Genomic DNA, 22,430 nt, shown 5'->3' with positions numbered 1-22,430 from the left:
GACCTCCTCATGGGAGAGCCCTGGGCCACAGCAGCAGGGCTGGCAGGAGGACAGTATGGAAGAGCATCCTCAAATTGAAGGCTTCGCAGTGTGAAGACATCATGGCTTGAGAAACAGAACATCTGATGGTTAGAGTCAACCCCACCCACTCTGCACTGTCTCTGGAGCACAGCAAGGTCCCAGAGCATGTTCTGTTGGTGAGTCAACCCCAGCAATTCTGCTCTCCTTCAGGAGCACAGCAAGGTCCCAGAGCACATTCTGTTGGTTAAGGTCAACCCCACCAACTCTGCTCTCCCCCTGGAGCACAGCAGAGTTCTGTTGGTTAGAGTCAACCCCATCCCCCCTGTGCTGTCTCTGGAGCAGAGCCAGGTCCCAGAGCAATCATCCCCCAAGAAGACCCTGCCCAGCACAGGGGCAGCCCCCAGAGAGCATCATGGAGCAGCTGTGGGCTGTGTGGGGCGGATGTTGTGCTGTTTGTCCTCAGAAAAGTGCTGAGGCTGGATGGTGCTCTCCTGACAGCTTCCCAGCTCTGCCTCCTGTGACCTTGTGCAAGGGCTCTTATCTTATTTGTAAAATAGGTGCAAGATAGCTGCCTGCTCCAGGAGAGCACTCAGGTGCTCAGCAAGGTCTGCCCAAGGCCCAGAAACACCACCAACACCCAGAAACACCACCAACACCCAGCAGCAGGGCAAGAAAGGAAGCTGGAGTGAGATGGGAGTCGGTCTCTTCTCCCTAGTAGCAAGAGATAGAATGAGAGGAAATGGCCTCAAATTGTGCCAGAGGAGGTTTGGGTTGGGTATTGGGTCCCTGCAAGAGTGGTCAGGGATTGGAAGAGGCTGCCCAGGGAGGTGGTGGAGTCCCCATCCCTGGAGGTGCTCAAGAAACCTGTGGCCAGGGCACTTGGGGCCAGGGTTTAGTGGCCATGGTGGTGCTGGGCTGATGGTTGGACTGGATGATCCTAGAGGGCTTTTCCAACTGAGACAGTTCCATGATTCTATGATAAGAAGCTCTCAGGGGCTGGGTGGGGAGCAGCCCCAGCCCACACCTTCAGTTAAAAATGCATGGCCTTGCAGCAGCTCCCTGGTGGGGGGGTTGCACTGGTGCATGGATCACCCCCAGGGCTGCCATGCCAAGCATCCTATATGCCTGGAATCTGGGCTTGGGGCTGGCTCCAGGCTCTGCCTCCCTCCACCCCCAACTCATTGCTTCCCCCCTTGAGGCTCCTCTGAATGAGGAGAGTCAACCAAAAATGAGGCTTTTTTTGCTTAAACAATTGAATTCCTGTCAAGGGAGGTTTTCCGGTTAGAAAAGAAAAGAAAAAATAAAGAAGAGAAGAAAAGAGAAGAGGAGAGAAGAGGAGGGAAGAGGAGAGAAGAAAAGAAAAGAAAAGAAAAGAAAAGAAAAGAAAAGAAAAGAAAAGAAAAGAAAAGAAAAGAAAAGAAAAGAAAAGAAAAGAAAAGAAAAGAAAAGAAAAGAAAAGAAAAGAAAAGAAAAGAAAAGAAAAGAAAAGAAAAGAAAAGAAAGGAAAGAAAGGAAAGGAAAAGGAAAGGAAAGAAAAGAAAAGAAAAGAAAAGAAAAGAAAAGAAAAGAAAAAGAAAAGAAAAGAAAAGAAAAGAAAAGAAAAGAAAAGAAAAGAAAAGAAAAGAAAAGAAAAGAAAAGAAAAGAAAAGAAAAGAAAGAAAAGGAAAAGAAAGGAAAGGAAAGAAAAGAAAGAAAAGAAAAGAAAAGAAAAGAAAAGAAAAGAAAAGAAAAGAAAAGAAAAGAAAAGAAAAGAAAAAGAAAAGAAAGGAAAAGAAAAGAAAAGAAAAGAAAAGAAAAGAAAAGAAAAGAAAAAAGAAAAGAAAAGAAAAGAAGAAAGAAAAGAAAAAAGAAAAAGAAAAGAAAAGAAAAGAAAGAAAAAAGAAAAGAAAAGAAAAGAAAAGAAAAGAAAAGAAAAAGAAAAGAAAAGAAAAGAAAAAAGAAAAAGAAAAGAAAAGAAAAGAAAAAAAGAAAAGAAAAGAAAAGAAAAGAAAAGAAAAGGAAAAAGAAAAGAAAGAAAGAAAAGAAAAAGAAAAGAAAAAGAAAAGAAAAGAAAAGAAGAAAAGAAAAGAAAAGAAAGAAAAAGAAAAAAGAAAAGAAAGAGAAAAGAAAAGAAAAGGAAAAAAGGAAAGGAAAAGAAAGGAAAGGAAAAAGGAAAGGAAAAGAAAGGAAAGGAAAGGAAAGAAAGGAAAAAAGGAAAGAAAGGAAAGGAAAGGAAAGGAAAGGAAAGGAAAGAAAGGAAAGGAAAGGAAAGGAAAGGAAAGGAAAGGAAAGGAAAGGAAAGGAAAGGAAAGGAAAGGAAAGGAAAGGAAAGGAAAGGAAAGGAAAGGAAAGGAAAGGAAAGGAAAGGAAAGGAAAGGGAAAAAGAAACAAGAAAAAAAAAGGGGGGTGGGGGGAAGGAAAAAGAAAAAAAAAAAGAGAAAAGGAATCTTTCCCCCTAAAATGTGGGAAGCTTTGTGGAGGAATTTGGGAGAATCTCAGCCACAGGCAGCTTCTTCTCCCTTTGTGTTGATCAAACATTGCCACAGGCTGCCCAGGGAGGTGGTGGAGTCTCCACCCCTGGAGGTGTTCAAGAACCCTGTGGCCATGGCACTTGGGGCCATGGTTTAGTGGCCATGGTGGGGTTGGGTTGCTGCTTGGACTGGATGATCTCAGAGGGCTTTTTCCAGCCAAAACAGTTCTCTGATTCTATGTTCCTGCAAGGTGCAGCCAGGGAAGCTGCAGGAGCAGGGAGGTGCAGATGAAAAGTGAACGTGGTCCCTCCTCACTGCCTGCTATGTGGCCTTGGGCAGCTCATTAAGGCCAAACGACTCCAAGCTCAGTGATGGGAGATAAGGCCTGCAATGAACCAACTCATTGCTCAGGGCTCTGAGGTCAGTATCTGCAGAAGTATTCAGGTGTTTAAAGTGGGGATGGCTGTGATGGAGGTCCTGTCCCCTCTGGTCAGAGACATCTCCATCCAGGAGAGCTTTGCAGAACGCACATCAGCTGCAAGCGAAGGTGGAGAACCCTCTGAGCAGAGCACTGCCCTCACCAGCATCCCAGGGGACCATGGTGCAGCTCCATGCCAGCCTGGCTGGAGCAATCCTGCCCATGCCAGCCTGACTGGAGCAATCTTGCCCATGCCAGCCTGGCTGGAGCAATCCTGCCCATCCCAGTAGGCATCTGGAGCAGACTGCACTTTGCTGCTGTCCCACGTGCGGTGGGAAGGACGCCTGAGGCTCAGGCTTGCTGCTGACCTCAGCATGTCCCTCAGCTGACTGGGGGACTGCCCACAGCCCCTAATCCTCTCTACGTGCTGCCTCACAGCCCTGTCATGTCCCCCAGCCCTCTTGTGTCCCCCAGCCCTGCTGTCCCTCCCGGCCTTGCCGCTCACAGCTCCCAGGGCTGGACAGAGCCCCACGTCCTCACATGACCCCAGCCACGGCCACTCACCCCTGCTGGGACATGGTGACAGAAAGGTTTGGAGGAGAAGCATCAATATTTGCTGTGAGCAGGTGGATGATAAAGCAGAGGGTGAAAAGGTGGTGTCTGAGCTCTCCTGGCTGTGCTTCCAGCAGAGGCTAATTCACAGATTCATAGAATGGTTGGGGTTGGAGGGGATCATCCAGTTCCTACCCCCCTGCCATGGGCAGGGACACCTGGTTTAGCACCAGCCTTGGGAGAGTGAGAGAAGGATTCCATGCCAGCAGCAGCAGTGCTGATGGGAGGAGGTGCCAGTGTGCCATGGGATGCTCTGGTGCTGCTCCATGCCCAGCCACACCAAACCTTTTGCTCCTGAGCATGGGGCTGGTGCTGCTGCATGTGAGCTGGGAAACCCTGGGCCAACACCTTCTGGATGCAGTCACAGACCTGCCTTGGTGGCACTCAAAGGCTTTGATTTTATTTTTCACCTTTGGAGCTGTTGGGAGGTGACCTGTGACCTTGAACCTCAGGGGTTTATCAGCTTTGCTTTTAAGGCTAATATCTTGAGGCAGTTTGAAAGCCCTGAGTGAGTCAATCCCAGCTCCAGGCTGATGGAGCTTCTCCCCTTTAACTAAAAACCTGATGGTTTAGAAGCTGCTTTGAAGATTTTCAGCTACTTTATTTTCATGATCCCAAGCTGAATAAGAGAATTGAATTCCAGCCAGCACTTGATGCCACAGTCCAGGAAAGATGGACACCTCTGAGATGTGTCTGCAGGCAGGAGCTGCTCTCTGCAGACAGGCAGTTTGGGATGCAAATCCACAGGCTCTGGCCAAACTGGAACCAGGCAGGACTCAACCAGTCTGGTTACAGGAGATAAAACGGAGCTCACACTGCGTATTTTTAAAGCACTTGAGGTGGTGGAGGGTGGAGGAGCTGGGAGAAGAAATTAAACCTTGGAAACACTGAAGCAAACTGCAGCTGGGAGTCAAGGATTTAGGGTGGCAGCTCCTTGGCAGGTGCCAGCAGGGTCATAGAATCAAAGACTCAGAGAATGGGTTGGGTTGGAAGGGACCTTAAAGGTCATCTAGTTCCAAGGTCCAAGGATACCTTCCACTCTACCAGGCTGCTCAAAGCCTCATCCAGTCTGGTCTTAAATATTTCCAGGGATGAGTTGTCCACAACCTCCCTGAGCAACCTGTTCCAGTGCCTGACAAGCCTCACTTCAAAGAACTTCTTCCTCATCTTCAATCTCAGTCTCCCCTCTCCCATCTCAAAGCCACTGCCCCTTGTCCTATCACTCCCAGCTCTTGTAAAAAGTCCCTCCCCAGCTCTCCTGTAGCCTCTTCAGGTACTGGAAGGCTGCTCTAAGGTCTCCCTGGAACCTTCTCTTCTCCATGCTGAACAACCCCAACTCCCTCATCCTGTCTTCATACTCAGGATCACTTCCTTTTGGTGCTCAGCATGCCCAGGCTGGGCTTTTACTTGGTTTTGGGTGCAGCCTCAGTCAGTGAGTGCAAAGCTGTGGAAGCAGAGGTGCAGCCTGGCTGTGCTGGCCAAGCTGAGCCCAGCATCCCAGCTGGGAAGTGTCTCTGAGCTGGAATCCAGCTCAGGTTGAGTTGGTTCCTTGGCTGTCGTCACAGGCCAGGTGAGCTGGTACCTCTGGCTGCACAGGAACTCAACTGAGTCACACAAGGCAAATATTTTTTTCCCTTTGATTTTCACCCTGAGAAAATCTTGAGCTGACCTTGTTAATCCCACATGGTGCAAACCTCCTCCTGTCCTTTATCAGGTTTCGGCTGCGGGGTAGTGTTACCAGCTTAGCACCTCTGGCAGCTCCTGCCAGCATCCTGCCTGGCACACAGCCACCCCCTTCAGCCTTCCAGTCTTCCTGGAGGGAAAAATTCCCCTGGGGCAATCCTGACTGTCCCAGGGCTGCTGGGCTGGCAGGACCATGCCACTGCTCCGACTCAAGAGGGACACAGAATCAGAGAATTGTTTTGGCTGGCAAAGACCTTTAAGATCTCTGAGTCCAACCAGCAACCCAACACCACCATGGCCACCAAACCATGCCCTCACACACCTTTTAACACCTCCAGGGATGGGGACTCCACCACCTCCCTGGGTAGCCTGTTCCAGTGCCTGATGACCCTTTCAGTGAAGATCAAGTCCAACCTTCAACCCAACACCTCCATGGCCACCAAACCATGTCCCCAGCTGCCATGACCACACATTTTTTTACACCTCCAGGGATGGGGACTCTATCACCTCCTCCACCCTGAAAGGGTTAATGCCCCTCTCCTCCTACTATGGAGGGACAAATCCTGTCCCCGGCCTGGTGCCCAGATAAACACCCTGAGTGTTGTGTAAGGAGCAGGGTGGGAACATCTCTACCTGCCTCTCAAGACAGGCAGCCTAATTATGGTGCTGTGGTCCCCGTGCCCCCCATGCCAAGCCCTTGCTCAAGTTTCACCCTGCCTGCCAGCCCCTGCCACTATGCCACTCAATGGTCCTGTGTGGGGAGCAGCTACTGTATGGCTGCTGCTGATGGAAAGGTTCTGGGTGACGCCAGGGCAGAACCCCCTTGGCCCCTGGCAAGCTCTATGGGACCACTGTGGTCAGCATGGATGGGTCTGGAGGAAGGTTGGCAAGAGGGCAGGAGGTCCCATGGGGCAGGGTGCCCGGCTGAGGGTCTCCTGAGGCCAATCCAGCCCTATGGCTCTGGTGCTGCAGCCTCGGGGGGGAGGGTCCCATGCTGGCAGGGAAAATGGCATAGGGTGGCTACAGCCACCTCTCCAGCCAGCCCCAGCCTGTGTCCCGACAGCTTCCCAAAGGTGCCAGATGGGATGAAGGGAGGAAGGGAAGTGAGTGCTCAGCTCCCTCTGCTGACAGCCATCCCAACCAGCCACCCCTGCCAACCCTTTGCATGATGCCCCTGATGCCTCCTCTCTTCCCTGACCAAGATTTGCCCTGGAAAAAAAAAAAAATTAAAAATCATCCAGCTCCCAAAGGCAACCTCCCTGCCCTGAGCAGCTGGCACAGGCTCCGAACTGCTGGCCTGGCTGCAGCATGGCTCAGGAGAGCACAAAGCCCCCAGCCCACCCCCCTGCTGCTGACCACAGGAGCAGTTGGTGCCACACATATGTAAACAAAATTGAAATCTTTAATTTCCCTTTTTTTTTACCAAAACAAACAAACAAAAAAAAACCAAAAAACCCCCCAACAAAACCAAAAAACCAACATGAAAAGTGCTTCACTGAGGATCCTCCCTGGTGAGGGTAGGGGGTGGGGGTTTGGCAGGGGGGGGCTGCCGGGGGAGACTGAGGCATGGAATGGTCACACCCTCAGCAGCTGACCCCAAGAGGGCCCCCAGCTGCTCCCAGACTTGTGCCATGGCCACCAGCCCCACTTGTCCCCCTCGGGACAGCCCCCTCAGGACACACTGTGAGTGCCATGGGGCCACCAATCCACACGTCAGCAAGGGTCACCTGTGGAGCTCAGGTCGTGGTCTCTGGGAGGGCATCAGGAGCAGTGCCCAGCTCCCTGGCACCATCACTGCAGGGGGATTGTCCACTCAGGTGCCAGGCAGCAGAAGCTCAGGGGGGGCATGAGGCCACTGTGGTGCAGCAGTGACTTGGGAGGCTGCTGGTTTGGGGGAGCAGCTCCAGAGGGGTGGGAAGCAGCAAGTCCTGGGATGTGCAGCCAGCTGGCCCCTGCACATCGAGTGGTAGCCATCCTATAGCCACCCTGTGCCCTGGCTTGCCCAGTCTCTGCGGCCAGAACAGTGTGAATGGGGGGCATTGGACCCCCCTGGGCAGGGCTCCAGCCTGAGAAAGGGTAGGGTCTGGCACACCATGGGACAGCTTGGGCTCAGCAGCAGCGCTTCCTGGGCTTGTCGTTGGGAGTGAGCTTGATGGAGTCGGTCAAATAGCTCTCAAAAATCCCTTTGTACTGGAAAATAAAACAGAGAAAATAAAGGGTGAGGGAGGAGAGCACAAATCCAGCCTCGATTTGTGACTGAAGACAAACCCCAGGCGAAAGCCAAGGAGCAGGCTCCCCCTGCTTGTTCGGCGTGGGGACAGGAAGGTCCCCGTGGGGTGGCCGCTAGAGGACAGTGCTGGAGCGCTGTGTGGTGCTGCACAGCCCTTCCGGCACCACGGGCAGGGGACTGGCAGCCCCTGTCCTTCCCTGACTGCTTGGAGAGCTGCTGTAGGAAACCAAAGGATCTGTGGCCACAGGACAAGGGGCAGCGGTTTGAAACCAGAGCCGGGGAGAGGTAGATTGGACGTTAGGATGAAGTTCTTCACTCTGAAGGTGGTGGAACACTGCAAGGGGTTGCCCAGGGAGGTTGTGGCTGCCCTCTCCTTGAAGGCATTCGAGCCCAGGCTGGATGAGGCTTGGAGCAACCTGCTCTAGTGGGAGGTGTCCCTGCCCACGGCAGGGGCTTGGAACTGGATGATCTTTAAGATCCCTTCCAACCCAAACCATTCTGTCCTTCTCCTTCCTGGGGGCTCTCCTGCTCATTAAAAATAGAAGCTGTTCTGCATCAGAGGTGCTGTCAGCTCAGCTCTGGGGTCTGCTGCCAGCCCAGCTGGGTGCCAGGCTGCTGCTCACCGTTGTCAGTGCCTGCTTTGCCAGGGTCTCAAAAGCCTCAGCAACGTTGATGTTGTTCTTGGCACTGACTTCAAAATAAGGGATGTCCTTCTCCTTGCACCAGGCTGAGGCTGTCTCCTTGGGTACCTGTGGGGGAAGGAGGATGGAGCAGTGCCACACAACTGCTTCGTTCCTGCTTCCCTCAATGGGGACAATTTCTGCCATGAAGGGCAGCAGGAGAATGATGCCCTCTGGGAGGCATGGGGAGGTGGCAGCACTGGGTGCCCAGCACCTGCTCTCCCAGTAGCTCTGTTTTTCATGAGAGCATTGGAAGGAGGCTGAGTCTGCAGAAGGATCAGCACTTGTAAGCCGTTAGGGCACTAAGGGGTCCCCATCCATGCACCCCACTCTCTCCCCTCCACCCTCACCTGCCGATCACAGATGTCTATTTTGTTCCCCAGCACCACCATGGGGAAATCTTGCTCCCTTGGAATGACCTTCTCCAGAAAGTCATCTCTCCAGTTGTCCAGGGCTTCAAAGGTCTCCCTGTCTGTCACGTCAAAGGCCAGCACACAGCCATCTGAGCCTTTGTAAAAGGTTGACACCATGGACCGGAATCGCTCCTGGCCCCCTGTGTCCCAGATCTAGGGCAGAGAAGAGCACAGGTAGAGACACAGGACATGAGCAGCCCTCTGCTCTGTGAAGCTCAGGGCACCAGCTCCAGGCAGTGCAGACACCCCAAAACTCAGGTGGGATTTCAGTGTAGCTCATAGAGGCTGGAAATCAGGCTCTGCAAATCCATTCCCTCTCACCTCATGACATTTAGTGACAGCAGCACATGGAGGATGGACTAGATGGGGGTTGGACCAGCTGACCTGTAAAGGTCCCTTCCAACCTAAAGCATGCTATGAGTCTATGACTCTTTTGAAAGCATTGGAACAGGCTGCCCAGGGAGGTGGTGGAGTCCCCACCCCTGGAGGTGGCACCTGGGGACATGGTTTAGTGGCCACAGTGCTCTTAGGTCAATGGTTGGACTCAGGGATCTTAGAGGTCTTCTCCAGCCACAACAACTCTATGATTCTATGACATGGTGGGACACAGGTGCCCATGGGATCAGGGTGGGCACCCTGGCCAGTCCCAGCCCTGCTCACCTGCAGCTTCAAGGGGGTGTCGTCCACTGAGAGGACCTTGGTGAGGATGCTGGCACCCAGCGTGGTGCGGTAGTCCTCATAGAAGGTCTTGTGCACATACTGGTGCAGGAGGGAGGTTTTGCCCACCCTGGTGGGAGGGAAGGGACAGGGGTGAGGATCAGGGACCGGTGGCAGTAAGGATGAGGGCTGTGCACCCCCAGGCCCCCAGGCCAGTGCACACTTGGGGCTTCCCTCCCGTCACCAGCACCGCTCCTTACCCCAGAGCTCCTATGATAATGATCTTCAGGTCCACCTTCTTGCTGGCATCCATGGATGGACCCTGCAGAGCAAGAGGAGGTCCAGCAGCTGCAGGGACTGGACAAGCCCTGTGGTGCTGCTGGAGGTGTGGGAGCAGCTGCTGCTCCCCATGGCCTCTCCCTGCTCCCACCCCAACCATTCCAGGGACCTGGATCCTGCCGTGTCCTCACCACGTCCGTGCCATCCAGCACCCTGCTGTGCTCACGTCCCGGGTGTGTGTGGGGGTGAGGCTGGGGGAGGCAGAAACCCCTGTGCTGAGCCCAGCCCACGGACCAGTTCCCGAGGTGCTGGTGCAGGTCCAGGCACGCCACGGTGCTGCTCCAGCTCATCACCATTAAACCCTGCTCTGAGCAACTTCCCTGCCTCTCCCTCTCTTTGTAAAGTGAATTCCCTCCCCCCCCAACCTGGCACACGCTTTGGGGGGAGGGGGTTGGAAGTGACGTTTATTAAGGAAGACCACAGCCCACTGGACTTCCCCTGGGTGTTCCAAGCACAGCCCAGGGATGCCATCCAGCCTGGGAACACCCCGAGTGTCCCCCCCAGGCTTCATTCCCAACACGTCCTGGTGTCCCCACGTGCTCTGTGCCCAGAGCGCCTCCAGCAAAACCCCTCCCGAGGTGAGGATGAGCATCCTTGGGTGGTCTCAGCAGCCCTGGCCACGGGCACGGCACCAAGGCAGGGCTGGAAACCCTGAGTGAGAGCCCCAGCTCTGCATTTTTCCAGGATGAGTTGGCCGTTTCACTTGGCACATCGCCCCTGCCAGCGAGGCTCTCAGCTGTGGGGTCCAGGCTCTCCTGCGCCCCTCTCCTACCCCAACCCAACCGTGGGCAGCATCCTTGGCACGGGCAGAGCCTCCTGGCTCAGCCGGCACAAACTTTCCAGCGCTTCTGCCAGTTCCAGACAGATTCCTTGGAGACCAGGAGGTTTTAAACTCAAAATGGAGTTTCCCAACCCTTTTGCCCACCGACTGCTGCTCTGGGGGTCCCCGGGGGCAGGAGGGGCTGGGGGGGCAGCGCACTCACCTGCCAGGGCATCCTTCTGCCGGGCGGCCGAAGCTCCGGGCTCCGTTCCAGCCGGCGGCCCGGGGAGGGAAGGGAGGAGAGAGGAGGATCCAGGAAAGGGCGTTCGGGCTCGGCGGAGTCCTCCGGGGCCCCGAGCTGTGACATCAGCAGAAAGGGGCCGAGAGGCTGCCGGGGCTGGCGGAGGAGCTGCGGGCAGCCGCTGCGATGTCACCGCAATTTCCACCGCAATTTCCACCGCAATTCCCACCGCAATTCCCACCGCTCTCTTGGCTGCTCCCTGGCTTGGGGACTGATGGAAGAAGGAGAACAAAGCTCCCCACGTGTCCTGGGGCGTGGGATTGACTTTTGGCCTCTCCTCTAGCTCGGGATCCCCCGGTAGTTTTTACCTATCTCCCCGGGACCCCCGAGCTGGGATCTTGCTGGGAGATTATTTAGGACTGAGAACAAAAGCCCAGGGGGGGCTATCAGCAACATTCCTGCGGGAACCGCCCTGGACTTTGCTCAGGCAGCTCCGATGGTGTGGGATAGGATAAGGCTTTGGGGGCTGGGGACAGTGAGGGGACAGTGCCAGATGAGATGGGGCTGGGGGCTCAGTCTGTCAGAGCTGGGAGAGCAGAGGGGCAGGGGTTCCTTTGAGGGGACTGTGGGCTTTGTGCAGCTGCTTCTGCATTCAGAGGACAGGCAGGGTGGGAAGCAGGAGTGTTTGCAGCCCCTCCTGCCACATCCCTGCCACCTCCAGTCCCTAGGGACTCCCATCCAGACCCTCTGAGGCCACGAGCTTTTGCTTCTCTACGGCTTGCCCTCAGTGTTGCAGACATCTCTGATGGGATCTCAAGGAAGATCCTGGCACTCAGCAGGACAAACCCTCCTCCTCCTCCTTCCCAAATGTAATTCTGGGACCTGTCTGGCCAGAAAAATCTGGTTTTTTCCCCTACAGGGCAAGTGTGAGGAGGAGCTGGGATGAGATGGGAGAAGCATCCGAGCCAGTTCTCACTGGTGGTGGGTAAAAGGCTGAGGTTTCCCTGGAGCAGGTCTCTCCTAATCCCTGTTTTGAGCTATTTTCATCCTACTGCTTCACCTTTGCCCTTGAAGCAAGACTGTCCTGTCCAACTTCCCCCCATGACCACTTCTGCCCTTGTTCCTCTGTGTGTGTGTCCCCAGCCCAGTGGGATGGAGGCTGCTCACCCAGTCAGATGATTGATGCCTCTCCATGCTGGTGGAGGTGGGGTCTGTGGTTGTGTTGCTGCAGCTGATGCCTGCAGCCACTTCTCCTTTTGGGCAGTACCCATCAGGGCAGCCAGCCCAGGCTCAGTGCTGGCTCCAGCTTTTGTTTGATTTCACAGGGAAAGGGATTTTCCCCAAGATCCTGCTCTCCTTTACTGTTCCTGCTGAGAGCTTCACCCTGGGTGAAGGCAGTGGGAGCAGTGATGTAGAGGAGGTGATGGCCAAGACATTGCCCAGCAGCTCCTGGCAACCACAGCTACAATCCTGTCCTGACTGTTTCAGCAAGTCAGCAGTTCTGAGGGGAAAAAAAAAAAAAAAAAAGCATGGGTTTCGTTCCCTGTGACTGTGAGGAAGATCTTGCAGCTAGGAAATGACAAAACACAGGCTGGGGACTGCCACATCCAGAGGAAAGGCTCCTGTGGGCAAGGAGAGGACAGGCTGTTCCCTGGGGCAAGGCTGGCAGGGCAGTGAGAGTGAGGGAAGAAAGCAAAAGACATCCAAGTGACTAATCCATTTCCTGTGGCTGTGTGTCCACTTCTGCTCCTTGGGAGACTTGGTGGAACAACATCAGGGAGCATCTGCTGTGTGCAGGGAGGAGGGCTAGAGAGGACCATCCTAAACCTGCCAAGATGTGGGCTGCTCTGGAACCCCAAGAACACCTAGAACCTGCCAAGATGTGGCCTGCTCTGGGACCCCAAGAGCACCCAGAACCTGCCAAGAAGATGTGGGCTGCTCTGGGACCCCAAGAACACCTAGAACCTGCCAAGATGTGGGCTGCTCTGGGTTCTCAAGAGCACATGGCACCAGAGCAGTCCTGGTTAAGTCCAGACTGGGCCACCTCTTGCTGCTGCTCAGTGTTTGGGGACACTGAGTGATCTCTTGTGCTAGGGAAGCTGGGTGCTCCCCTGCTGCTTACGATGGGCTGGTGCCCTGCAGCACCTTAGTGTGCTAAGAGTTAAGTTGGAAGAGGGAGAGGAGACCTTTGTCCAGCTGCCCAGCACCTTATCTGCTGCTGAGGTGAAGTCAGTGCAGGAACTGGGTACAGAAAGCATGTGCTGGTCAGGGGCACAATAAAGGCTCTGGTGGATGTTTTCTTTTATTGCAAACAACAAGGCAGAGCACAAAGTTTACAACCAGGTCTGAAACCTTCAATGCTCTCAGGCCCAACCCTGAGGTCTGCTCAGGTCTGGGAAGGATGCAGCAGGCACAAAGCCTGGCCATGAGGACCCTGGCACCTCATCCTCAACACCAACCCACTGCAGGGCTGTGCTTTGGTGTCACCCAGGAAAGCTGAGCACAGGCAGGGGTAAAAATAACCTTTCTGTGTGCTTCCCTTTCTCACTGCCTTCCCTGCGTGCCAAGGGATGCATCATGCATGAGCCACGATTGCTCATCACTGTCACCAAGTCACATGCACTGACTCCTGGGGGCCCCTGTGGCTGGTAGCCCCTCCCCCCCCCCCCCATGGATCCACACCCCCAAAGCCAACCCAGTCATGGCCACTGGCAGCAGAGCTGGGCAGCTGTTTTGCCATCTCTTCCTTCCTGCACCCACCAACTGCTTTGCTTTGGCAAAAGCCTGGAGGGCAGAGCAAAACCCACTGGCAATCCCTGGCTACTCTGGAGTGTTGTGGCACAGAAAGAGCCCCAGGGTCTCTCCAGCCTCCTTGGTACCTTCATGTTTGCCAACATCAGCTCAGCCTGCTCAAGCCACACATTTTCTCCACGAACTTGCTGCTCCCTGAGTCCCAGCCCTGCCCCTATCCACAGGCATCTCCTTGGGCTGGGCAAGGAGCTCCGGGATGCCCACAGCCACCTCAGGGAACTTTCTAAGTGTCCTCTTCTGTGCATGGGTATATCCCAGACAAGAACCTCAGAGGCTGACCTTTCAGATCCAGCATCTCCTGCACCACCAAGGTTTCCTCCAGAGTGGGGAGATTCTGGTGCCCCCAAGGGCAGGAAGGAGGAATCCAAAGAAGGGAAATGAAGCTGGTGAAGGGTCTGGAGAACAGGGCTGAGGAGGAGCAGCTGAGGGGCCTGGGGCTGTTCAGTTTGGAGGAAAAGAGGCTGAGGGGAAACCTTCTGGTTCTCTACAACTTCCTGAAGGGAGGCTGGGGCCAAGTGAGGGTTGGTTTCTTCTCCCAAGGAACAAGAAATGGCCTCAAGGTGTGACAGGGGAGGTTTAGGTTGGACACGAGGAACAATTTCTTCCCTGAAAGGGTTGTCAAGCCCTGGAACAGGCTGCCCAAGGCAGTGGTGGAGTCCTCATCCCTGGTGGGTTTTAAAAGCTGTGTAGATGTGGTGCTGAGGGTCTTGTCTTAGTGGTGACCTGGCAGTGCTGAGCTAAGGGCTGAACTTGATGATCTTAAAGGTCTCTTCCAACCAAAATGGTTCTATGACTTTAACACTCCAGTATAACCCAGCCTTGGGCTGCAGGACTGCTGCTGGGCTCATCCACATGGCCATGGTGAGGTTTGTGTCATTAAAGCTTTTATTGACCCTTGTTTCCAAAAAGAGAATCTGTGAAGAAGATCACAGAGCTGCTCAAGACACTTTGGTGCTCATCATGAAACAGCTTCCTGGCATGGACTGGACTTCTGCTGTGCTCTTCAGCCATGGTCCTGGGCTGTCTTCATGGTCCTGGGGTATCTTCACGGCCTCCAGGGACACGGATGCAGTGGTGAAATCCCCTGCCCTGCCCAAGGCAGCAGCCTGGTGGCTCCATTCCCCTCCCATCCCACGGGATGCCACAGCCCTAGGGGACAGCAGGGGCCAAGCCCACCCTGTTATTGCCACGGTCAAAGACGGCGTAGAACTGCCGGATGAAGACATCCCCCAGGATCCAGAGGGGCCCAGCAGGAGGGGCAACATCCATCCCCTGGAAGCCACTGGTGCAGAAGACCATGCCATCAGCAGAGTCCTGGAGAAGAAGAAGAAGGGCAAAGCAAAGGATGAACCTGAGAGCTTCAGGAGCAGCAGCTGCGTGAAGCAGTGAGGCTTGTCACCTGCTGACACTCATGGCTCAGCTCTGTGGGTGGCTCTGGGCCACCCTGGTCTCCAGAGCCATTGGGAATTGGGGGTGGTGGCAGTGGTGGAGCTGCAGTCATACCACGAGGGTGTAGGCCTGGGCATTGAGGGTGTAGGGGAGCCCATTGATGGTGAAGGTCACATCAGGCATCATGCTGAGGTTGCTGCACTCCACGGCGTACTGTGGAACATCCACATGGCTCAGTGGGGAGGGCTGGGGGTCCCAGGGCTTTGCCCCTCTCCTCTCCCCACCCTTGCTCTCACCTCTCCATCCACAGCTGTGGCACCAATATAGCTCTGCAGCAGTTTGATGTCCTTGGTGGGCCCTGTGAGGAGTGATGTCCCGGTGTCCACGATGGCCTGGCAGCCGTTGGCACAGAAAGCCACAGTCCCCCCTACCTGGACACTGGGGAAGGAAGAAAGAGAGAAGGACCAGGAGGGACTCATCTTGCTCCCCTGCCCCAGCCCAACCCTTCCCTCCCTGCCCAGCACCACTCACTTGTCCAGCTGGATCTGCCAGTACCCTTGCTGGGTGACTGGCACCCAGTTCAGGCTCCCTGTGAAGTGAGAAGGGTCAAAGCCACCAAAGAGCAGCTCTCCTCCCACGGAGGACTGGGGGTTCCTGGAGGGAGGAGGAGAAGTGAGGGGATTCCTCTCTTTTACCTTGCACCTTGCATTTTAAAGGGGTGGATTTACACCCAACTGCTTCCCATCAGTGCTTAGGGAGGGTCATTTGCTTCATTCCTGTGAGACCTGAGCTCTGTGATGCTCAGCATGGTCCCAAAAAACCCTTTCACTGTCTCAATAAAACTCCCTGATTTCAGCAATCCCCCCAAAAGCAGTGCCTGAATCAACAGCCTGGAGCAAAGCCATGTCCATACCTGCTCATGTAGACAGAGAACATGGGCAGCTCCACCAGGTTCTGTGCCATCATGTTGTCAAAGACAGGGGTGACCCCATCCACAGCCAGGGAGGGGTAAGCCAGCCCCAGGATCCCATCAAACTCAGCATCCACAAAGGCTTTTCCTGGCTCCGTGACGCTCTCTGCAAACTGCTGGTTGCTCACGGTGAGATCCTCAACCTGCAGGGAGGAGGAGCCTTGGTGGTGGTCCTGAGTCTGTAGGCAGGTCCCAGGTGTGTTATCCAGAGCAGGTAGTGCTCAAAAAGGTGACTCACGACTACTTGGTCAGATCCAATGATTCCTGTCAGGCTGCCAGTCCCATACTGGATGGAGAAGGGTGTCCCTATGGCCTGGTACGTGCTGGACTGTGAGGGCTGAAACCTGGAGTGCTGAGCTGGAGAAGCAGACAGAAGCTTTCAGCAGAAACACTTTCATCTACCTGACCATGAGTGCCAGGAGACTCCAGACTCCACCACAGCTCGTGGCAGTGACCAGCCTCAGAGCAAACTGGATCAGAATGTCTGTGTCGTGGGCATGGTGCCAAGGGAAAGGGCTGCTGGGGACAGCAGGGCATTTAGAGGAGGGATAAATCCTGCCCTGGCTCAAGCTGCCTGAAAGGTGAGAGGTTTGCTAGGGGCAGTGGGATTAGCTCCTGCAATATTTCCCTGGCAGCTGCAGATCAGCCCTTGCTTGTTCTGCAGACAGCTGCAGCCTCCTGGGCACTACTCAGGTATTTCCCTCACAGACTCACAGCCTGCTTTGGGTTGGAAAGGACCTTCCAAGGTCATCCAGCCCAGCCCTCCTCAAGTGAGCAGGGACATCCCTCAGCCCACCTTGGGTCTGTTGGAAGCACCTGAGGAGGCTTTGGGGCTGCCTGGAGATGCTCCCTGTCCTGGGGCAGGGTCAGACCTGCCGTGGCTGGCTCATTGCTGACAGCCCCAACGAGCCCAGAGCTTGTCCCTTGCCAAGCCTGTGGGCAGCCAGCCTGGAGCTGTGCCATGCTCTGTGCCTGCCTTGTGCTGCCACCCAGCCCTGTGCTGACAAGCTGCATTATCTGCTATCTTCTTTGCTTGTTTGTTTAAAGGCTCTCCCAAAAGAATGGCCTAAAGAGCACTTCCCACATCTCCAGGGGCTTGGTGCTGCTGGGTGCTGCTGGTGTGATCACAGCCTGTGCCCAGGCAAACAAACCCACAGGGGCACCCCCCTCCCCGAGATTTCTCTTATCTCTGTGTGCCTTGGAGGGCTCAGCTGGGTGGGGAGATCACCCCAAGGACCCTGGGCTGTGTGTGCTGGTGACCCCATGGCCTTGCTGGGACCACCCTGGGGTCCAGGGGGGTGTCCAGTTGGGGAGCTCTTACTCACCACAGGCTTTGCTGACACAGTAGATGGATGGCACCCAGAGGTTGGAGGAGCCTGTGTCAAATATCACAGTGAAGTTCTGGGGAGGGGTCCCAATGGAGATTTGGCCAAAATACTCCATCTAGGAAAGAGCAGAGCCAGAGCTGTTCACCATCAGCATGCCAAGGAAGACTGGCAGAGGGGGGTTGGTGCAGGGGATGGCTGGCACAAGGGCAGCGTTTGATCTGCCATGGTCACACTGTGCCAGGTGAAACTAAGGGGCCAAATATTTAAGGAACAAAAAGGCAATCCAAGGCCAAAAGGCAGGATGATGGATGTGGATGCCATCCTCTTCTGCTGGATTCAGGCCTCTAGGGGATCCTCATCACCAGGCTGCACAGTGGCAAGGGTTTAGGGGACAGGACCTGATGCTGTGGGGAATGGGAAGAGCCTGGGGAATATAGAATCATAGAATGGCCTGGTTGGGAAGGACCTTAAGATCATGAGTCCAGCCATCATCTAACATCTCTCTGCACACAACTATCAGATCATGGCCCTCAACTCCTCATCCAAACACCTTTTGACTCCACCACCTCCCTGGCCAGCCTGTTCCAGTGCCTGGTGACCCTTTCAGTGAAGAAATTTTCCCTCCACCTCTGGCTCTGGGACCTCTGTGGTGTGACAGGTGTTGGCTTTGGAGGGAATCTGTCTCCCTGCCATGGACCCAGGGAGTGCAGCAGGCAGGGAGAGGGCTGGCAGTGCCTGCCATGAATGTGTTCCTTGTCCTTTTCTCCTCAGCACATTCCTGGGAACAAAGGAGTAGGCAGGCAGTGAGCCCTGGCACACTGGGCACTGGCTGCTGGTGTGCCCTGTTAGCAGGCGTGGGCTTTAAGGGAAGCACTGGGGGCCACAAATTGATGTTCTTTTGGGGTGTCTGTGGCACACTGCTGGGACTCAGAACCGCCTCCTCAGGTCTTGGTGCCACCACACTTACATCCAGGTAGTTGATGAGGGGCTGGCTTTATGGGAAGCACTGGGGCACAGGGGACCACACTTAATGAGCTTTGGGGGTGTCTGTGGCACACTGCTGAGACTCGGAAGCCCTTGGTGCCACCACACTTACATCCAGGTAGTTGATGAGGGGCTCGTTGGCCTCTGTGAAGGCAGAGCAGTCCTCAGTGTCCTGGACCATGTCGATCTTGTGGGTTTTCCAGAAGTGGGAGAGCTGCCCACGATCCCGCAGCAGCTTCCGCAGGGAGCGGTGCCGAGTCAGGGTCACCCTGAGGGACCAAGAGTCCTGGGTGCTGGTCTGGGGCTGTGGATGCCATCAACACCCTGCAGCCTCCATGCCCACCCTCAGGGTCTCAACACCTCCAGGATGCAGGTCCGGAGCCTGCACACACGCCCCACCCCCCACTCCCATCCCCGCAAGGCTTTCTAGACAAGGAACAGCACAATGGGAGGGATTGAACTGCTTTAGGGAGCGGCAAATCAAGGACCAAGCTGGCAGAGGAGCAGGCACGGCCCAGCACCGGCCTGCCCACAGCCGTGGCACAGGCAGGAGCCCCACGTGGCTGATGGAGAAGGACAGGAACCAGTGCCAAGGTGAATTCATGCCTGGGTTTTCTGCCCTGTTTGCTCACGGAGATCTCGGCTGCGGCCAGCAGCTCACCCTGCAGACCTCACCACAGCCCTCTGCTTGCTGGTAGAGTCTGCCCAGAGGGATGGAGACAGCCAGGGAGCTGGTGGAGCAAACCAGCAAAGCACCTCATGGTCTCCACACCCCAGCGCAGTGCCCATGGTGGGGAAGCTCAGCTCTGCCCCTTCATCACTGCTCTGCCCGGTAAAGCCTCTCCAAGAGCTGGGGGGGGGGGCTCCCTTACCTTTTCAAGCTGCTGCTCAGGGAAAAAAACGTGGTGAGGAAGAAGAGAAGGAAGAGGGAGAAGAGGAGGGCCCTCATGTCGGCGGTGGCAGCGCTGGCCGGAGCTGGGCTGTGCGGCGTTGCTCTTATAGCAGCAGGAAGAGGCTGCGGCCGCGATAACGCCGCGCTCGGAGCCAGTGCGGGGCTGTGGCAGCGCCAATGAATCACTGTCCCCGGCCCAGGTGAGGCACGACCTGGGCACCAGGGTCAAGTTTGTTTTTGTGGGCGAGGGGCTGGTGTTGGCACACCTGGGTGGTGCCCAGGGATCTGTTGGCTTCCCGGCAGGGGGCTGGCGGTTGCTTTTTGGGGGGCAGTGAGGTCTCCATCCTGCTGCCTCCATGCCAGTGCCAGCCCCTTATCTACTGGAAGTTGCACCGCTCAGCTGTGCTGGTGGAACCCCCTCAAAGTGCTCCAGGGGAATGTTTTCCCTTCCCTCTGCCCCACAGCCACCTCCAGGGACCCGGCCCTGGCCATGGGGTGCTCCCCATTCTGACAGCTGCAGAGGGGGTGCAGGACAGTGCTGTGCTCCTGGCATAGGGCAAGCCTTCAAAGGCAGAGACTAATTAGCAGTGATGAACTACTCAGGAATCTGCAACTTTCGCTTTTACAGGGCAGTGAGGGCCCTCAAAGCTGGGTCTGTGAGTGTGGGACAGTTACAGCTTGCTCCACAGCCCTTAATGGGCTCTTCCCCAGTGGCTGATTTTTGTTTACCACAGGATGGTCGACTCGTTAAGCCTCTGTGAATGCAAATAAAAGCTGCTAATGAACAGATAAAGCCTTCAGATAGGGAGGGGAAGGGAGTGGGGAGGGGTTTCTGGCTGCCACCATCCCTCAGACACGGGGTTGAAGGCTCTTGATGATGCTGAGCTGTCTCTGGTTGTTTTCCATGGCACTCTAATAACTGCTGCCATGAAGGGAGATGTTTTACCCAGGGGTTCCCACCCTTAGCATGGTGCTAATCGACTTTCCATTTATCCCAATTAGTCTGTTTTATCTAATTAAAATCCACACACTGGGAAATGAACTGGTCTTCCTCAGGACCTGCTGCATCAGGCCCATGTCCCTGTAACACAAGAAGGACATGGAACTGATGGAGAGGGTCCAGAGGAAGTCCACAAAGATGTCAGAGCATTGGAGCATCTCTCTGTGGGGACAGGCTTAGAGAGTTGGGGTTGTTTATCCTGGAGAAGAGAAGGCTCCACAGAGACCTTAGAGCAGCCTTCCAGGACCTGAAGGGGCTGCAGGTGGGCTGAGACTTTTTACAAGGGAGTGATGGGATGAGGGGCAATGGTTTGCAACCAGAGCAGGGTAGATCTAGACTGGACATCAGGGAGAAGTTCTGCATCATGAGGGTGTTGGAACACTCCAACAGGTTGCCCAGGAAGGTGGTGGAGGCTCCATCCCTGGAGACATTGAGGGTCAGGCTTGATGGGGCTTTAAGGAACCTGATCTAGTTGGGGATGTCCCTGCTGACTGCAGGGGCGGTGGACAGGATAACCTTGAAAGGTCACTCCCAACTCAATGCCTTCTATGATTCTATGGAATCCAAGTCCATGAGGGACAGGCTCCAGTGGGGCCATGAGCCCAGCATGGCCAAGTGCAGCCCCAAGTCTCCATCTGCTGCTGAGCTTTTCCCCTGCCTGGCTCTGCAGGGAGGTAGTTTAAGCTTAGAAGTCATTTTCAAGGGCCCCTTTGGTGTGAAGGTGGAGATGTGGGGCACAGCAGAGCTGCAGCTGGGTGGATTCCCTGCATTTCCCCATGACCAGCTTGGCAGCTGTGCTATTTTTAAACCAAGCAGCTTCCACACAAAGTTTTCCTCTCTTCCCTCCTCGAGATGCAGCTGGCTGGAGCAGCCTAATCCTACGTTCAGAGGAGAGACTTCAACCCCCAAAACCTTCCTAAAACAAAAGCAGTTGCAGCACCGAGTGCCAGATCAGCTGAAAGCAGAGAGTGAGTTGTTCCAGACATGATTTATAACCCAAAAAAATCTTGTCAGGAAAACCCTGCCTGGAGGGCCATTGGGCTTCTGAGATAAACCCAAGGGTGAGCTGTAGCACAGACACTCCAAAAGCACTCCAAGCAAAATAGTTTGTTTAGTGGAAAAGATTTCCCCAATTGGATCATCCTAATCTGCAAGCTCGTGACAGAGGATTCAGCGTTGAAAATGGGAAGATGAAAAGAAGGAAAGAGGCCAAACCTTTCATTTAGAAATGGTTTTGAAGTTCAGCAAAGCTGGTTGGTTGGTTGCTTGGGGTTTTACTTGCTTTTATTTAGCTAAATTTCAAACTTGGACTCTTAAAGGGAAATAAATCAAAACCTTGATTTCAGGTTGAACAAAATGTTGGGTTTTTTTCTGCTCTTTCAATCATATTTGTTCAGAAAGATGGAGGGGGAAAGGTCTGTGCTTCAGTTGTAGCTCAGTATTTGATAGAATTACACAATTGTTATGGTTGGAGAAGCCCTCTAAGATCATTGAGCTCAACCATCGACCCAACACCACCCTGCCCACTAAACCCTGTCCCCAGGTGCCATGGCCACAGGTTCCTTGAACACCTCCTGGCATGGTGACCTCCCTGGGCAGCCTGTTCCAATCCCTGACCACTCTGGCAGCAAAAAAAATCTTCCTAATTTCCAACCTAACCCTCCCCTGGTGCAACCTGAGGACATTTCCTCTTGTCCCATCACTTGAAACTAGGGAGGAAAGACCAACCCCCACCTGGCTCCAAGCTCTTTTCAGGGAGCTGTAGAGAGCAATGAGGACTCCCCTCAGCCTCTTTTTCTACAGGCTAAACACCCCCAGCTCCCTCAGCTGCTCCTCCCCAGCCCTGTTCTCCAGACCCTTCTCCAGCTTTGTTGCCCTTCTTTTGAAGCTCCTTTCTCAGTGCAGTGTCCTCACCTTGGCTGGGCTCAGCCCTGCACTGCCCATCTGCCAGCTCCTGGGCCATCCACATTGCCTTTACAGCATCTCCTAATTCATAGAATGGTTTGGGTTGGAAGAGACCTTAAAGCTCATACAGTTCTAACCCCCTGCCATGGGCAGGGACACCTCCCACCAGCTCAGGTTGCTCAAGGCCTCATCCAACCTGGCTTTGGACACCTCCAGGGAAGGGGCATCCACAACTTCGCTCAGCAACCTGTTCCAGTGCCTCCCCATCCTCACTGGAAAGAATTTCTTCCTAATCTCCAGTCTAAATGCATCCTCCTCAAGCTTCAGTGTGGCTGAGAGAGCCCAGAGCCAAGCATGCAGAATCATTTCTAAGGCTGGAGGGGTTTGGAATCCATCTCCTTACTAAAACAGCAGGGGAAAAAAAATGCTTACAATGAGGCAAAGCGAAATGAAATGAAACCTGACTGCCAGCCACTGGAACATCCCAGATCCTGGAAATACTGGATGGCCCCTGGCTAGTCCTGCACTGCTGCCAGGCAGGAGCTGTCAGAAAGTGTCTCTAACCCCATCCAGCTTCACACACTTGCCCTCAGATACATCAGAAATGAGTTCTGCACCTTGTGTGGAAAACATGTACAAGGGGACTG

General features: G+C 54.6%; 2 protein-coding genes across 3 annotated transcripts; both read right to left on the bottom strand.

Annotated features, from left to right (window-relative positions):
* Positions 1-7,293: 7,293 nt before the first annotated feature.
* RAB7B (RAB7B, member RAS oncogene family) lies at positions 7,294-9,492 on the bottom strand. Of its 2 annotated transcripts, XM_054395889.1 has the most exons (5): positions 9,425-9,492; positions 9,168-9,294; positions 8,445-8,660; positions 8,038-8,163; positions 7,294-7,374 (listed from the first exon to the last, which is right to left on the bottom strand). In XM_054395889.1, exons 1-5 carry the CDS (start codon positions 9,475-9,477, stop codon positions 7,294-7,296), a joined length of 603 nt encoding a protein of 200 aa, XP_054251864.1. In that variant the 5' UTR covers positions 9,478-9,492. The 2 variants fall into 2 exon arrangements, with proteins under 2 accessions (XP_054251864.1, XP_054251863.1); XM_054395888.1 differs by lacking the exon at positions 8,038-8,163 and having other exon boundaries at positions 9,425-9,477.
* A 4,972-nt stretch (positions 9,493-14,464) lies between these two features.
* Positions 14,465-18,251, bottom strand: CTSE (cathepsin E). The gene is made up of 8 exons (XM_054395810.1): positions 18,099-18,251; positions 17,000-17,117; positions 15,913-16,031; positions 15,618-15,817; positions 15,236-15,358; positions 15,001-15,142; positions 14,819-14,917; positions 14,465-14,629 (listed from the first exon to the last, which is right to left on the bottom strand). Exons 1-8 carry the CDS (start codon positions 18,165-18,167, stop codon positions 14,465-14,467), a joined length of 1,035 nt encoding a protein of 344 aa, XP_054251785.1. The 5' UTR covers positions 18,168-18,251.
* Positions 18,252-22,430: the final 4,179 nt, after the last annotated feature.

This window comes from Indicator indicator, chromosome 35 (genome assembly GCF_027791375.1).
Source record: "Indicator indicator isolate 239-I01 chromosome 35, UM_Iind_1.1, whole genome shotgun sequence".
Lineage (NCBI taxonomy): Eukaryota > Metazoa > Chordata > Aves > Piciformes > Indicatoridae > Indicator > Indicator indicator.
The sequence above is the reverse complement of the archived record's forward strand: the minus strand, read 5'-3'. Positions and strand labels throughout refer to the sequence as shown.